This window comes from Thunnus thynnus, chromosome 6 (genome assembly GCF_963924715.1).
Source record: "Thunnus thynnus chromosome 6, fThuThy2.1, whole genome shotgun sequence".
Lineage (NCBI taxonomy): Eukaryota > Metazoa > Chordata > Actinopteri > Scombriformes > Scombridae > Thunnus > Thunnus thynnus.
In genome coordinates, this window is record NC_089522.1 from 2118429 (window position 1) to 2136561 (window position 18133).

The 18133-nt window shown below is 38.7% G+C and overlaps 1 protein-coding gene across 2 annotated transcripts in view; it reads left to right on the forward strand.

Moving 5' to 3' along the window:
• The window catches only part of LOC137183980 (uncharacterized), a 29931-nt gene extending 12504 nt beyond the window's left edge, over positions 1 to 17427 (forward strand). Inside the window, exons 3-8 of one of the 2 annotated variants that reach the window (XM_067591243.1) lie at positions 4780 to 4914; positions 8310 to 8484; positions 9246 to 9344; positions 9611 to 9702; positions 12158 to 12298; positions 14904 to 15044. In XM_067591243.1, coding sequence (XP_067447344.1) covers positions 4780 to 4914; positions 8310 to 8484; positions 9246 to 9344; positions 9611 to 9702; positions 12158 to 12298; positions 14904 to 14909 — 648 coding nt within the window. In that variant the 3' untranslated portion in view covers positions 14910 to 15044. Of the gene's footprint in view, positions 1 to 4779; positions 4915 to 8309; positions 8485 to 9245; positions 9345 to 9610; positions 9703 to 12157; positions 12299 to 14839 lie in introns of both variants that reach the window. The other variant, XM_067591242.1, reaches the window with a different exon arrangement.
• Positions 17428 to 18133: the final 706 nt, after the last annotated feature.

Sequence of the window (18133 nt, forward strand, 5' to 3'; positions counted from 1 at the left end):
AGCTGTCACTTGTTGCCATAGCAACGGTAAACATTCCGGTATGGGCTAATGGGATGTAGGAGTGCAGAATCAAGCTTCATTGTAAATATAGTTAAGATACATTGTATTAACACAGGATGTTGGATTTTAGTAGTTAGTAAACTTTTAGAAAAGAGCGTAATACCATTTAATTTATTGTAATCTTTGGGTTCATATATTGTTTTCTATAAAATATACTAGTCATAAGAATTGTAGATCTATGAATGAGTTTTAATACCTTTTTGTGATTTTTATACAATATAGTGATTGTGGCCCTATTTTGTACATTGTTCTAAGCCAGATGAGTTGGCAGTTATACCTAGTAAAGAGTAAAGCTACTGAGAACCAGCAAAATCACCGGTTGTTTTCATTTATTCTTTCAGAATAAAACCATCCCTCTTTTTCTAAAAAATATGTTCATCCTGAGTCCAGTGTGATTCATGGGTGCAACATACACAGGAAATAAAATTTAAAAATTTAAAATTTCCTGACAATTCAGAGCTGTGTCATTAAACCTCCAATATTGATACCAGGCTGCTGCTCCCTCCGACGCACAAGGTGCGAGGGCCCGTTCATCGCTGCTTGCAGCTTTAATATTATATGTTGTTTTTCTTGTACACATGCGGCTCACATTTCACTAAAATCCATGCATGTGTGGCAAGTGAGGAACTCAACAGTGCTCACCAGAGCTCGATTCATGTCACTTACAAATATGAATGTGAACCATCAACACAAAAAAGATCAGATCTAACTAAAAAATCGGAATTGAGAGTTAAGGCCTGTAATGTGAATGTAGCCATTTTGGCATGCCAAAGCAGAGAAGTGCAGGTGTAATTAATATCCATTTAACTGTAGCAGTTTCAGGGCCCTGCTATTATGCATGTTGGCTCACCGGCATGGCTTTCCAGTATATGTTTGACTTGTCATAGCAGGAAAAGTACAGGTGAAACTAATAACATTAACAATGGCTCCATTCATTAAATTGTGAAGCACTTGATTGGATTTATGGGAATAACAAGTGAGATAGTACCATAAAATAAAAAAGATGCGTTTACTTAGTCTGATAAGACACATACAACTGAGCTTAAAAAGTGATAGAGAAAAACTACATTTTGAGGTGTCATGTGATGCTTCATTGTGAGGTTTGTCTTTTCTGGTCTGTGATAAAACTTAGAAGCCTTGAAGCTGAAGTGCGGGACTTTTGTCTCCCCTTTCTGGCAGTGAGAGTAATTACAAAAACACCGTTGACACATGCTTCCATCATAGGCTCCACTGTAGCCTACTCCATTGTTTCTGTTGTGGCTGTAAAACGGTGGATAAATAGTTTTGAGGGTCACACAGCCCCTGCAAAATGACTTGTTTCACTATCACAATTTGATCCATTCAGCCTGATAACATTTGGAAAGTCTAGAACAGCCACACAATTAAATTATTTTATCCCCATTCAAGTTAGCAGAGACCTAACTGCAAGTTAACTGGCTTGCCCAGCAGAAGTATCTAGTGTGCATGCTCTGCCCAGAGGATGTGCAGTGTTCATGCTGAAATTCAGAGAGATTTTTCTTGCGGTGATAGGCTTAAACAGCATTTTGTGAACTTGTTTGGCAAGGGCTTGAATGTAATGGATGTTCATTTATATGCAAAAGTTCTGAACTGCAGGTTTAAAGGCAAACAGCAGTAAGCATCCACACTTTTGAAAACAGACCAGACAATACTCTTCTCCCCCTATGCTGCTCTCCATTCACTTTTAACATTTAACCAAACAAATTCAGAGCTTATAATATTATGAGGGCTGCAGGGTGCTGCTGCGAGGAGGCTACCTCCGCAAGATTTGCAAACACACTGAATGAATGTGTGTGTTTGCTGCCTTTGTTGCTATTGTTGGTGTAATTACCTATAATTGCCCTGTTCCATATTCATCAGGAGATAAAACAAGTTATACGGGTGAAAATTGCATCTGGCTTATTGAAGAGGTTTGAAGCAGCTGTGCCAAAAGCACTCTGCACAGGGGGGGCTATTAATGAATAGGTCTGTGCTCAATTTTAAACTGATTTGGAGCACTGGAGTATTTTGGAAAAGAAAATGAAGACCAACCAGTCCTTCTTTTTTTTCCAAACTTTCTGAAAATTAAAGGATGCTGTCCAGTGCAGACCTCCTTGACACTGCTATTCTGGGGCAGCAAAACTAACACCTTTTGGGCTAACGACAGCTGAAATCAGAGGTGTTTCTAGACTCTGAGCTTTACTAAGCTCAGAGTCTAGGCTTTACTAAGCTTTACTAAATAGACACAAACACATAACAGCAAAATCCTCATGACCACAGATGGCGATTATTGTGGAGGCAGCTGTGTGATAAAGACGAGACATATTTGAGGCTGGGACTACTTGTGGTGATTTATAGCTGATTTATTTATATCTAAAGTTACCACAAAAAGTAAGGAAATTTGTGTTTGGTAGATTATTTCTTTGTTGTAACAATGCTTCTTGGCAAAAAATCTTATACCGTTGGAAAGCCTGTTTATTTTCCTTTTTAAATGGTGCTACATTTGTAAGGAACATGCATTTGTGGGATGGGCGGCAGAGTTGAGTTTGTTAGTTGCGCCCATGAAAAATTTGCCAAATCTTCTCTGCCAATGCCAAACAGCTTATTCTGCCATTGACTCTTGTTTGGTGTTTGATGGATTGGATGATTGAAGTTTGAAGAAACGAGACATATTGGCAATTTAACAATTTATTCATTTAACAAACAGGAGCTTCAATAGCGTGTGGAAGAACCATACACAGCTACAACAGCCTGGCACCTCCTCCTCATGCTGGTCACCAGCCTGGTCACAGGCTGCTGTGGGATGGCATCCTATTCTTCAACCAGCATTTGTCACTCTGGCATGAACAGCATGCCCAAGCTGATCCCACAAGTATTCAATGGGGTTGAGGTCAGGACTGCTGGCAGGCCATTCCATCCTCTCCACTCCCTAATTCTGGAGGTAGTTTCTGATAAACCCTGCTCTGTGGGGGCAAGTGTTGTCATCTTGGAGGATAGAGTTCGGTCCCAGACTGTGGAGATATGGGATTACCACTGGTTGCAGAATCTCATCTCGATATCTCTCTGCATTGAGATTGCTTCCAATGATGACAAGCCTTGTTTTTCTAGTGAGGGAGATGCCGCCCCACACCATCACACTGCCTCCACCAAAAGATGTTACTCATCGGTGCAGCAATCAGCATAGCGTTCTCCGCATCTTCTCCACACTGTGACCCCATGATCCAACTGCCGTAAGCAGAATCTGAACATAACGTTCCTCCACAGCAGTGTGTGACCAGGCTGGTGACCAGCATGAGGAGGAGGTGCCAGGCTGTTGTGGCTGTGTATGGTTCTTCCACATGCTGCGGAGGCTCCTATTTGTTAAATGAATAAATTATTAAATTGCCAATATATCTTGTTTCTTCAAACTTCAATCATCCAATCCACCAAACACCAAACAAGAGTCAATGGCAGAATAAGCTGTTTGGCACTGGCAGAGAAGATTTGGCATATTTTTCATGGGTGTAACCCACATACTCAGCTCTGCTGCTCATCCCACAAATGCATGTTCCTTACAAATGTGGCACCATTTAAAAGGGAAATAAACAGGCTTTCCAATGGTAAAAGATTTATTGCCAAGAAGCATTGTTACAACAAAGAAATAATCTACCAAACACAAATTTCCTTATTTTTTCTGCTAAGTTTATTTGATTCTATAATTTAAAAAAAAGAAAATTAAACTGGAAAAAAACCCCAGTTATGTTGCCTATTTTTCACTTGTTTCATCCATGCTTTTGTCTCTTAACTACTAGTTGCTAGTAATAGTTAACACATAAAAAGAAGTCAACACTCTTGGGTAGGAATTGTATACATTATACATTTTTCAAACTGGGAACATGTGCCCACATTTATGGTGTCATAAGGCCTGACATTGCCACATCCACTACAGATATTAGGTGAAAAATATGATTTTTGGCACCTGCATCATTGTCTTCAGCTATCTTATTTTTTATTATGTGACGCTTAATTAGGACTGTGCATTAATGCATGCATTTTACCGAGTTTATTAACTCTTGACTAATATTAATACTCCCTCTGAAATGATGTGTTCAATATGTAATATCTTTCCCTGGCTGCTGCTGTGTCATTGTCATTGTCATTGTCATTATTGTTATGATTGTTGTTATTCTGTCCACTGTCTGTCCCCCCCCTTTCCCTCTTTCTTTCTCTTTCTCAACCCAACCGGTCAAAGCAGATGGCCGCCCACCAAGAGCCGGGTTATGCTTGAGGTTTCTACCCGTTAAAGGGGAGTTTTTCCTTACTGCTGTCGCCATGTGCTTGCTCATGGGGGAATTGTTGGGTCTCTGTAAATTAAAGAGTACGGTCTTGACCTGCTCTATGTGAAAAGTGCCTTGAGATGACTTTTGTTGTGATTTGGCGCTATATAAATAAAAATTGATTGATGTGTTCAACTGCCACATGTCTTTGAAAGTGTAAAAAACCTAAAATGATAATTTGTAAATATGTACGTGAGATCGAGCACTGACATGAAGCAGCTAATTGCTGATTCACAAAGCTAATAAATTATCCCACAAACACCAAACTAGCTGATTTTTGTTTGCAGACCTCTTTGCTTTTTATTTCTTACAGCAGTATGTATGTTTGTTTGCCCAGTTTTGTACAGTTTAATCAATAACTTTGCATTGGCTACTGATGAAGTCATTTCTCTCCATTCTGTTCTAGGTGACCATTTTTTTCTCGGACATTGTAGGCTTCACCTCAATCTCTGCCTCCTGTACTCCTCTGCAAGTGGTGGAGATGCTCAACAACCTCTACATGTGTTTTGACACACGCATTGACTCCTACGACGTGTACAAGGTAACAATGAAATGTCAACACAGATAAAAAACAAAAAAAATTAAATCCACACTCTGCAGTTGCAGACAAGTTCTACTAATAGTCAACACTGTTTGTCTTTCAAGAAATAGTTCAATATATTGGGAAATTTCCTCATTTGCTCTTTCTGAGAGTGAGATGTTCAGATGGATACCAGTCTTATGTCAGAGCTGGAGTCAGGGCATGGTTAGCCTAGTTTATCATAAAGACTGGACGCAGGGGGAAACAGCTAGTCTGGCTGTGTCTCTAAAGCTCACTGATTAACATGATATATGTTGTTTATTTGACCCATACACAAACAGAAATTTATATGCAGCATTTTGAGGTTTTGGGTGGAGTTAAGGGGTGGGGATTTCTTGAAAAACAGTTTAATTTAGTTTCTTGATCCACCCAGCATGCATTTAAGAGATTGAAACCCCTTTCTTGATGATGCTGGACTATGATCAATTTCCAGGTCACAGGCTGGAGGATGGCAAATGAAAACGGTAGGGTTAAAAGGCAACCCCCCCCCAAAAAAAAACACACACTGCTGGCACAGCCATTGGGAGCAATTTGGGGTTCAGTATCTTGCCCAAGGTCACTTCAACATGCGGACTGGAGGATCCTCCAGTTCTCATGAGCCCCGCTGTCTACTTACTGAGTCGACCATCCTGTGTTACTTCGCTGCCCCGCTGAGAAACCAGCGCCGTCAGCCTCGAGGAACAAGGATGGCACCGCCAGTACTACGCATCAGAGGACCCATGCTGGATCTCACTGAAGGACTCTCACACACAATGGTTCGCTTTGGAGAGCGACACGAGTAAGAGGTTGTCTGGGCAGAGATAATATTAGATTTGTGTGTTTATAAGCTTAGTGCTTGTATTGTTATTGTGTGTTTTAACGGACCGCCGAGTCCCGTTTGCTGCTATACATTGAGGAGTAATAACAGTTGCTGCATGTTTAGTTGTGTTCACCACACTAAACTGTTTGTGTTATCCCATTTGGGATTTCTGTGTTTGTGCCACTGCAAGTGAAAAGTAATTTGCTTTGTCAGTCCACAACCAGACGACATGCGTACAGACTACCGTCTGTACACTCGCTCTCTGTAGATAAAGCAACCGCTGCTCTCCTTTCATGGTTGCAGGACCGGGATATGGCCTCCCTTCTTCTCTTTCCTTCTCTTTTACTAACATATACACACACACACCTACATATCCACCTAATCACGCATATTTTCCACACACCTGATGGTCAGATAATGCAGGACATAGTGCCGCCCTGCCCCTTTGTTATCAACCATCAAACACATGTATGCAGAAACGCCACTGACCACTGGTCGGCGCCTTTCGCCGGTTGTTTCTCACGTGACGTGACTTCCCCCGGAAGCCGCACCATCTTGAACTACGTGCATTGTCACATGATTCATGTCGGCCATCTTGTGACACACTCACACTCTCACACACACACACGCACACGCTTTGGTTTACCCTTCTTTGCCTTTACACAGCTGCTGTTTTTATGTGTGTTTTTACTTAGTATTAGTTGGTAGCATAGTATTTATTGATCGAAACAATTGTTGACTTATTGTGCATATTTTTATTTGATAAGTGACTGATTGAGAGAGTCAGTGCTCGGACTTTCACCTTCACTGTTCACTTAGTGGTGCTGATACCCCAAGTGATAACTTCCTAATTGAATAATTTGTTTATGAGACTACGTTCATAGTTTGGTTATTGGTCCTGGTTTCCGGATGGTGCCCCGCACACTCTTTTCATACCCAACAGAGTGCAGTTGTTATTAATGTCCACCTGTGTTTTTCCTGCTTTGACGTTAAAATGTGCGCTGTGAAAGAAAGGTCTATAGACCAGATTCAGATGTTACCAGTTACACCTGTGCTTTTCTTTCTGTGAAGAGTCCAAATATCTGTGGAGGAAAGGGTCTATAACATGCAGTATCTGCACAGAATTGGATTATTGAGGTCAATAATAAATTTGATGTGACGAGAGATAGTGACCGTTGGTTCTGACTTTGATGTTTTGCAGAATTTTGTGGGGAATTTGAAAAAAAAAAAAAAATCAAGCAGGGTTTGATACACGGTTTTGCATAGAACATATTAGTTCCAGCACATAATTTCCTGTAAAACCACAAATTGTAATGGATGGATACACTATTGTTCATCAAGAAATAGTTCCAGCATCCACTCATCAGAAATCATGTCAGGCCCATGAAACGAACTAAATGCAACAGAAAAATGAATGTTAATGTTGTATCATAATGCAACTTTTTAAAAATTATGAATCAATCCAATCTTATTATTTACTCACTTTTTATTTGTTCTTTGTTCTTATGTTTGTTTTATTTTGTCTTTCCTTTCTTATCTATTTCCTTGTTTTTTGGCATCTTTTCTTCTTTTTTTTGCTTAGTCGGTTGTTTGTTTTCTGTCTCATTTCTGCAACTAGTTGCATATGTAAAATTATTTTCACACCTGCACAAAAAAAAGCTGAAAAAAAGTCTGTAACAGAGTGTTTACATTTCTGTTTGTGTACAGATTAAACAAATTAGATACAACTTGTAAACAAGTGAGCTTTAGAGGTGGTGGAAGGTGTGTTTTTGAACTTTGAATAGAGCCAGGCTAGCTGTTTCCCCCTGCTTCCAGTCTTTATGTTAAGCTAGGCTAACCATGTCCTGACTCCAGACATCTGGCAACAACGTGTGCCAGATTTTGGCCATTATTGGCCAAACCATTTTGGTTACTTGGGATCAAAAGGTATTGAACTTTACTGTTTTGTGGAGAATTACTTCTGCCAGACTATTACCTGTTTCAAATCTTCAAAATAAAACTTCACAAATAGACACCAACAGCATCAACAAAATTTCTTGAACATTTTACCCAGCTGCACATGCCTACATTTTTGTTGCGCATTATATTTTGTGACATCACAGCATGATGAAACAATGAAACACAGCATAACAATATAACAGTCAACCTCAAAAAGTGTCAAATCAAATCTACATGCAAACACTTTTTATCCTCATAAAAGGATCCAGTAAGCTTTTCTTGTCATAAAGTGGTCTTAGGAATGGCCATGGATGAATTAGCTAATTAGGTTGATGTATGATAGATTACTGACATTTCTCTCCACTCAGACAACAACGTGAACCCTTTCTACACCTTACTGGATTGCACAACCACCCCCTGTGCTGTTTTTATCCTTCAGTTACGATTTCAAAACCTCTAATTTTAATAGTTTTTCTCAAGGTTTGGAATTTTAAGATGCAGCAAGTCATGCCATTTTAAAACCATTCCCTGACTGGTCCATGTATTCTCCCAGTTGTCAGTGGTTGGTGACGTTTTTATAAAACTAGTTTGAGCAAAACTGATCAAACTATCAAACCAGGTGGAGACAATCGGGGATGCATACATGGTGGTGAGCGGTCTTCCTGAGAGGAACGGGGACAGGCATGCTGATGAGATCGCTAAGATGGCTTTGGATCTGGTAGCAGCCGTCAGACAGGTTTCCATCCCTCACATGCCCAGCCACAGGCTGCAGCTCCGAGCCGGCATCCACACAGGTGAGACAAGCTGAGTGGAAGATGCACTATCACATACTACAAAGGACCTGATGTGCAGGGATTGATAGGGATACTGATCAGTTCAAAGACTCAGTGAAAACTTGGCCAGATGCTCATCTGTGGGGCTGCCCAACCCTTTGCTCCAGAGCACGAAACCCAGAAAACTAAGGAGCAGTTTTGTACTGAAAAGTGGATATTGCTATTTCCAATTATATACATCCTTATTGTCCCCAAAGGATGATTCTAAGTGATTGTGATGATCCCTTGAGCTTTCCTCTAACACAACCTGAGCCCAAAATTTCACTTCACTAATAGTTTAGTTACTAACACCTTATTTTGAAAACGGATCACTGGATCTTCATAATATTTGCAACGAAATTTTAGACACTCAGATGACTTTAATCGTATCAATCTTTATACAAAACATATTGTCATAAAATTTTGTTTTGCTCAACACACTCACACTGTCAAGGGGATGAACCTTTTGATTTGTAGGCATGCTGATGGCATGGCTCTAAGGAGAGCAATGTTGATCATAGATGATAGTATTTTGGTCAAAGCACTGCTATGCCTAAGTACAGCTACAGTAGCGTGGCACTAGACTAGTATTGTTATGTCTGCGACAACATTTTAATTTGATCTCCCTCTACTGCTAAGGCTTTGAAAATCATACAATTGTCAGTATGTTATCTGTTTTCCTTTCACCCATTTGCTTTGTAGAACTTTTACCATTTTTTAAAAATTTTCTCCTTTTTCTACAGGTCCATGTGTGGCGGGAATAGTGGGCTACAAGATGCCAAGATACTGTTTGTTTGGAGATACTGTTAACACAGCCTCTAGAATGGAGTCCACCAGCCTGCGTATTTTAACCTACACACACATACACCTCTGTGTACATTTACACATTCATTGCTGCACACTTCACACAAACACAGTTGTGTGGAAACTAGATATTAAAGCCTTTATGTGTAAGATGTAAAAATTTCTGACTTTGGTGACTCAAAAAAAAAAACACTAAGGCACACTGCATTGCATTTTCTAAAACTTCCTAAAAAAATTGGAAATTAAAGCTTTACTTTGACCAATCCATAGTTGTTTTATTACAATTTTTATGTTTTTGTGGCAGCTCAGAGAATCCACACCAGTTCAGAAACTTACTTGGCCCTGATCAAAGACAACGCCTACGAGCTGCAGCTTCGTGGAGAGATTGAGGTTAAGGTAAAAGTTTCCTAATATGCAGTGTAATGTTCTGTCTACTAATGAGGTCATTTCAGTTTGTGACACAATCAGAGATTCCATCTCAGGTGTTTTGTGTCAACGAGGAAGTCAGTTAATTTGCATCACCATAACTGAAATGGGATTTTTTTTTTGAATGTAACATTAAAGGTTCATATAAAATTTGCTCAGCAGTTGGATGACAATATGCATGAAAACCTCACCTCTTACTGTGTAAAATGTAAAATTAATTCACATGATTCCAACATCCAGTTTCATTTACAAGTCTTACCCAAAATTAAAATGAATGGGTTGGTTCGAGTACTATTATCCACGCACATAACTTAAAGGAAAGGTTCACTTTTTTTTTCAGGTCTGTCTTACAATGCTCACATACAAATATGTACATGAAAGTATTACTGTGTATTGTTCCCACTGTGTACATACTGGCTGAAAAGAGATCCATGAATTAAATGGATATCTTCCAGTCTTTCTTGCAGTCTTTTTAGTACCAACCATCCTCTTAGTTTTTCCCAGACATTTTTCCAGGTGGAAGGATAGTAACAAAAAGAGGACATTTTGTGCTAAAAAGACTGTAACTTTGAAAAATACCCGACTGCTAAAGACTCATATTATCTTTGGTTGAACTTTGGAATGGATTTTGGCACAGCTTGAGGGCTGTGGATTTTGTCCCCCAAGACATGCACTTAAATTGCTCCAAGAGGGGATGTCTTTTCAACCAGTATGGACAAAAGGAATTATTACAATGACCAGTAACTCTTTCAATGGACATATGGGCATTTGAGTATTGTTTTAAGACAGACATGAAAAAATGTGAACCTATCCTTTAAGGTATTTTTTTTCACCAGGTTTTGATATATGAATAGATGAATATCTCAAAACCTGCTGTTGGTATTTTTTTGAAATTTGGGTGAACAGAACCTTTAAGCTGCATTTCTCAGTACCACAAATTTCTCTCACCGTGTATTTGTCACAAAACAGTTTAGAGGATTCGAAGATCACACTTTAGTTGTAACTTAAAGCATGAGTTCACAATTTTTCAAGTCTGTCTTAAAACAACAGCCAGGTGCCCAAATGAATGCTGAAACATGGTTTTCTTGCCATAGTCATTCCTCCTGTTCATATTGACCATTAGAAGATCCTTTCATAATGCATTTACAATGTAAGTGATGGGGGCCAAAATCCACAGTCCTCCTTCCAGGGTCAAAAATGAACACCCACCAAGCACCAAATGCAGGTAAATTGGGGTTAGGGAGCAGGTGAATAATTTGGGAGTCACAGCTTAGGGCCAGGTTTACATTGCTGTGTTTTTTATGTGCTTTGCTTAGACCAGCTGAGACTATATGTGACCCTCACTGTCCACCATACCTATCGTGATGTGAGTGAATCAAATCAGAGCAGCTTACTACTATTTGGCGCTTTCAACACAATGCCTGTCTATGTTTTTGCCATAAGAAACATCTGTGTTACATGTTGTTGTGGCAACACAAACCCGGTGTTAAGCCACCAAAAAGAAAACATGAAGATGAAGAGAAAAGGTCTGAGTTTTTGCAGGAGGTGGCATCAGAATGATGTATGAGATCTTGGCTAAAATATGAAACTCAAAACCACAGTATGTCTAGTATACAGTACAGTATGTTTTTAATTGAAAAAGCTCAGAATAAAAGTTGTAAATCCAATGTTATCTATTCATATTTGTATCTTTAAAGTGATGCTAAAGATGAGTTTGCATACTAAAGAGTAATTTTTTTAGTCAAATAATGCATGATGCAGTTTTCTGACCGGTAAAAATATTTTTGGGTGGTGAATTTTCAGAGTTTACCTGCCATTGGCAGATGAGCCAAAAAGTTAATTTTGGACCCTGCCTCCGTCAGTGCAAAAATGCATTTAAAAGTTTATCTAAAGCTAATATGAAGATTCATCTGTCCAAATGAGTCAAATCAAGTAGATATCTTTCAACGTTACAACCTTTTTTGTGCCAAAGTCCATCTTTTTGTTACTATACTTCCACTGCAGCTCAACAGGAAAACACTGTCCAAAGAAACACAGAGGGAATTTGATGCTAAAAAGACTGTAAATGTGGCAGATATACACTTGATATGATTAACTCATATAAGCTTCAGATAAACCTCTAAATGCATTTGTGCACAAAATGACTGTGGATTTTGACCCTCAGCACATTGGAGACACATTTGAAGGGGATCTTAATAGCCATCATGAACAGGATGAATGATTACACTAAGAAAAAACTTTTTCAGTGTCCATATGGCCACCTGACTATTGTTTTAAGACACACTTTTTGAAAATTGTGAACTTATCCTTTAAAACAAATTAATTTTACTAAACTAAAGGATTCTGGCTCCTGCACAGACAGGTTGTCCTGACATCACACCTACGTATCACCTTTCCTCTCCCATCTCTTTCCTTCTCCTGCCAGGGTAAAGGCAAAATGAATACATACTGGCTGATTGGCCATAAGAACTACAGTGTCCAGAACGACAGTCTGGTTTGCCATTGGAATCCCAACAAGGCCAGAAAAAAGAAGACGGTGGCAGGCAGTGAGGTCTCTGTTGGCAATGTGAGTTGAACTGGTTTAATTTTTTCAAACATTTGCCATTAGAGGAGCCATATCACCTGCCAGAATGTCTGTCCTTGTCCTATAGCTGTTGCCCTTGAAATTCATCGATTTGTGTCTTAGTTTCCCTTATTCTTCCTGATGATGACTTTTTCTACTGTGTATAAACTTAGCACAAAAAGTAAGGAAATTTGTGTTAGGTAGATTATTTCTTTGTTGTAACAATGCTTCTTGGCAATAAATCTTAAACCGCTGGAAAGCCTGTTTATTTCCCTTTTAAATGGTGCCACATTTGTAAGGAACATGCATTTGTGGGATAAGCAGCAGAGCTGAGTATGTGGGTTGCGCCCATAAAAAATATGCCAAATCTCCTCTGCCAGTGCCAAACAGCTTATTCTGCCATTGACTCTTGTTTGGTGTTTGGTGGATTGGATGATTGAAGTTTGAAGAAACAAGATATATTGGCAATTTAACAATTTATTCATTTAACAAACAGGAGCCTCTGCAGCATGTGGAAGAACTATACACAGCCACAATACACTGGCACCTCCTCCTCATGCTGGTCACCAGCCTGGTCACAGGCTGCTGTGGAGGAATGTTATGTTCAGCAATGAGTCCAGATTCTACGGCAGTTGGATCGTGGGGTCACAGTGTGGAGAAGATGCGGAGAACGCTATGCTGATTGCTGCACTGATAGAGTAACATCTTTTGGTGGAGGCAGTGTGATGGTGTGGGGCGGCATCTCCTTCACTGGAAAAACAAGGCTTGTCATCATTGGAGGCAATCTCAATGCAGAGAGATATCGAGATGAGATTCTGCAACCAGTGGCAATCCCATATCTCCACAGTCTGGGACCAAACTCTATCCTCCAAGATGACAACACTCGCCCCCACAGAGTGAGATTTATCAGAAACTAACTCCAGAATTTGGGAGTGGAGAGGATGGAATGGCCTGCCAGCAGTCCTGACCTCAACCCTATTGAACACTTGTGGGATCAGCTTGGGCATGCTGTTCATGCCAGAGTGACCAACACAACCACGTTGGCTGACTTGCGACAAATGCTGGTTGAAGAATGGGAAACCATCCCACAGCACTGTGTGACCAGGCTGGTGACCAGCATGAGGAGGAGGTGCTGGGCTGTTGTGGCTGCGTATGGTTCTTCCACACGCTACTGAAGCTCCTGTTTGTTAAATGAATAAATTGTTAAACTGCCAATATGTCTTGTTTCTTCAAACTTCAATCATCCAATCCACCAAACACCAAACAAGAGTCAATGGCAGAATAAGTTGTTTGGCATTGGCAGAGATTTGGCAAATTTTTCATGGGCACAACCCACATACTCAACTCTGCTGCTCATCCCACAAATGCATGTTCCTTACAAATGTGGCACCATTTAAAAGGGAAATAAACAGGCTTTCCAGCGGTTTAAGATTTATGGCAAAGAAGCATTGTTACAACAAAGAAATAATCTACCAAGCACAAATTTCCTTACTATTTGTGCTAAGTTTAGTTTATTTTCTGTGTATAGTGCTTACCTTCCTCCACTTTCTTTTTTCTGCTTTTATTTAGATCAATTAAGTGACATAATTTTACAACTTTCCTTCTTTTTATTTCCTTTTTTTGAGTCTAGACTTGTTGGAAGTGTTAGTTGTTCTTAAGGCCAGTTATTAGCATTTTGTAGATATACTTTGCTGTTTTGTTTTCTCAAGTTTATTTAAAGTTTATCTATGTGCAGCCCATGATTCACATATGCTATATGTCACTGAAAGTGAATTTTCACACAAATCCTAAAATGGGTGCCATCTCTCTTCAGTCTCACTTCCCTCCATTACTTCCATGTTATTTACCTGTCTTCCCTAAAATCAAATTGCTACTATGTTAGTCTATATTCTGATCCTGGATGGCTATCTCCCAGACATCAAATTTTTACAGAAAGAATGTTGAAAACACACACTCACCAGATGGTAGGCTAACTCATAAGTTAGTTTAAAACAGTGTCAGACATGTGCAATGTAACAAAAGATATGGGATAAACTACTAGTAAGCAAATTACTAGGAGTAAATTATGTTTTGTCATACTCATATATTTTTCCAATCTTATAAATTGATAAGAGGATTGTCTTTAATTTCAACAATCTTCCTGTAACAAATGTTATGAGCTGATCAGTGACTGAAATGTAAGAATTTCAGAAGATGCTGATGGATCGGTGCTAGCTACAGGTTAGCTTCTTCTAAGATGCTGAATGCTATTGCTGTTCCCATTTATTTTTTCATTGACTGGGGACTGTACCTTGCCATCCAAATTTGCCTCTAGGATAACTTGAATTGTGAACATGGTTTTTGGTCAGTCTCTAAAGAAGTTTGCCACCAGCAAAATATAGCTTGTATACATTCAATCTTTGTGTTTCATAGACTCATAATATAAAATTGTAGATACACTGATTTAATTTAATTATTTATACAGTAGGGTCCAAAAGTCTTAGACCACAGACTTTTTGGAACTATATGTCACTGTTTTACCTTACATACCTACCTCTGTGCCAGTCATCAGTGACAGTGCAGAGCCTCAGTGAGAACGCCACCACTCCAGTCTCCCTTCCCTCCTCAGTGCTGAATCAAACTCCACTGCAACCTCAGCCAGACAAGCCTGGCCTCAGTGTGGCAGCTCAGATGGAGCCCTATGGCAGCAGCTATGGTACCCTGGGCTCCATGATCGGGGGGCTGCAGGGAGGAGATGAGAGCCCTCTACCCAGTGAGCGTGGGAGTAGTGGTGGGCACAAACCTGACCTGCTGCCTGGCTCCAACCACCACATGTCAACAGATGCAGATGCAGCTGCTCAGGACTTCAGTCAGCACAGGAACTTTTATTAACTTGTCAGATTTATGGAGATTAGTTTGTAGTAGATAGTTTAATAGCTGCTGGATAATGTAATCACTTGACATGTCAAGTTACGACCTTCAAAAAACTGAAATCAATCTGGAAATTGCCTTAAAGGAATCCAACGTTTTGGGAAATACTTATATGTTTTATTAGCAAGAGTGAGATGAGGAGATTGGTAACATTGTAATGTCTGTGTCACAACATCAGCTGAGTCGTAATCCATTTTTCATTTTCTGTTTACCTTCTGACTTGCCATGCACTAACTCTCCTGTCATTCTAGATCCTGCCACACCCTCTTTCAGTTTCCCCTTTCCTGCCATTACCTGACCTTTCCCCGCCCTCTGCACACCTGTATCCACTGTATCACATTCACCCTGCTGCATTTATACCGGCCCATTCCTGCAGCAGCATATTTCTGCTACATTGACAAAAAATACTTGCTCAGTTTCTTGATATGATGAGAAAACATTCTTGTTATATCAAGAAACTGAGAAAGTATTTTTACGGGAAAAACTTTACATTATAACATGACATTTTCACGTCATATTACGTTATACGTTATATTATATAAGTTATAGTTATATAAGTTATGCAGTAAGTTGCTACTCTTTATGTGCTTATCCATTATGATATCAGTTAAAACTACAACTGGACCTGGACCATGTTATGAATAATGACAGATAGGTAGACACAGGATGGTAATATTCCAGGGGAGATCATTACTGTGTGCTCCCTAGTTTTCACTCACTGTTAATGAGGAACTGCTAAAAATACACAGACTGACACAAGCACAGCAAAACGCCGTTTTAACTGCTTTTCACTCTTTGGTTGTTTGGGGTAAAAGATGAATTTATTCTAAAATCAAATATCTGTTATTAAAAATCCCGTGCTTGGTCTGTTTTACTTTGGTTTGTCACAGCAACAGCACCTACTATTATAAGAAAACTTCATCATAATAACAAATTTTATAATAAGGAAAAACATTTTCTTGTTATATGAGAAACTTTTTCTTGTTATAAGGAGATACTTGATAAATTGAGCACATTTTTCTTAAATGGTGGCAGCAACATGCTGCCATATGTTCCCATTCATTCTCTGCCATGTCTTCTTTTGAATTTCAGCCATTAAGCAATTTTTCCTTCTGTTCTGCCTAACTGTCATGACTCCTTGCCCTGCCTTTTTGGACTTTTCCTATCCTGCCTGCTCCCTTTTTGACTCGTTTGCCTGTTGCTCTGTTTTGGAGTAATCCTTGAAAATGAAAGTAATAAATAAATGAAATAAATAAATTAGCAAATTATGAATCATTTGAGTTGGAAAACCTCTATTGGTTAATATATATGGTAGATTAATTTCAAAATGGCATTTCATCTGACATTAAGGGTGATCTAACAATTTAACTTTTCACAGTGAGGTGGTTTTCTTGTGGTATATAGTATTTGTACGTACTGTATGTATTTATATTTTTATATTCCTATCTACATTTTGTATGTTTTTTGTATTCTGTTTACTTTGTGTGTTCATGAAGAGTATGCCTTAAACGTAGAGTATAAATAAAGTTTACTGAGGTACTTTTGCTAATCTTTTTTAAGTGTAGAAGACTGGGAGCAGTGAAATATCAAAAACAAACAATCTTTCACTTTCAGCTAGGAGTTTAGTAGTATTTTCACCATCTGTTAGCAAGAATTTAGTTGCAAAAATGACAAGTGTTGGCAGGGATAGTGTGGCAGAATGTATCCTTAATTAAACCTTTAATGTAAGCATTAACTTTGTAAAACATCAACAATGTTGCCATAGAGAAGCAAAGAAGTCAATGTCAAGTCTTAAGTATTGTTTATGAACATGAATAACAATGTGCAAAATGCAACAAAACACAGAACTTGACTTATGTATGGATTCAAGTAACAGAGAGAGAGAGTGAATGTGAAGCATGAAAAAATAAAACTGTGATAAATTTTCAAGCTCCCTGTCACTCTCCAAAATGTGACCATCTTCAAATGAAAAACCTTTATGGTCTTGTATTTGAACACTTCTGTGTATGATTGGCTGAAATGGACTGGAGCTTTTGTTGAAAATGACTTACCATTATATAGCATACATGAAGCTCCTGTGAATTCTGATTCTGATTTTAAATGAATTTACATCATTTTACAAAAAAATGCAGAATTTTTAAAGATAAAAAATAAACTTGGTACATTACTCCACTATATGTGTTATGCTACCAAAATGATTAATATGTCAAATTGTGTAGAAACCTTTGTAGAAAAGTGTACAAACTTTTTTTTAAATGGATAACTTTAACTTCTAAATACCTTTGTTTTATGTAAAGCTCTTTGAATTACTTTGTTACTGAAAGGTGCCTTAGAAATAAACTTGCTTTGCTGAATATGCAATGCGTTACTCAGTTTTTAAATCTAAACCCATCCATCCATTATAACTCAGCTACACTCCACTCATACTTTAAAACACTCATAGTTTTACAGCGATCAACTGTACATAAGCTTGTTATGATGACATGTATAGTTTATGAGTTAGTATGAACTGAGGCCTGTTCACTCCCATAGCTTTTATAACTTAGTTATAGTAAGTTTATTTCCATTGTATATTCTGTCATTACACACAGCACAAACTATTCAAATTCCATAAATGCTGCACTAAAGCCAAGTGATCTTTTAATTTTTTTTTTCAATTCAATTCAAAGAACTTTATTCATCCCAAGATGGGCCATTTAAAAGTATATGCAGCAGAGCACACATCTTAACAAAACACATAGGATAGAATGACACAATATATAGTTAGAATACAAAAAACCATAAAGTATAAAGTGCATAATAGTAAAGTACATAATAACAAGTATAAGTGCTACAGCAAAGTGTATATTATACATTAAGAGAGTGCTGGACACAGCATTCAGCTGTAGAAAGTGGGGAAGATTCCCCGAGAGGAGGGGGCAGAGTTGA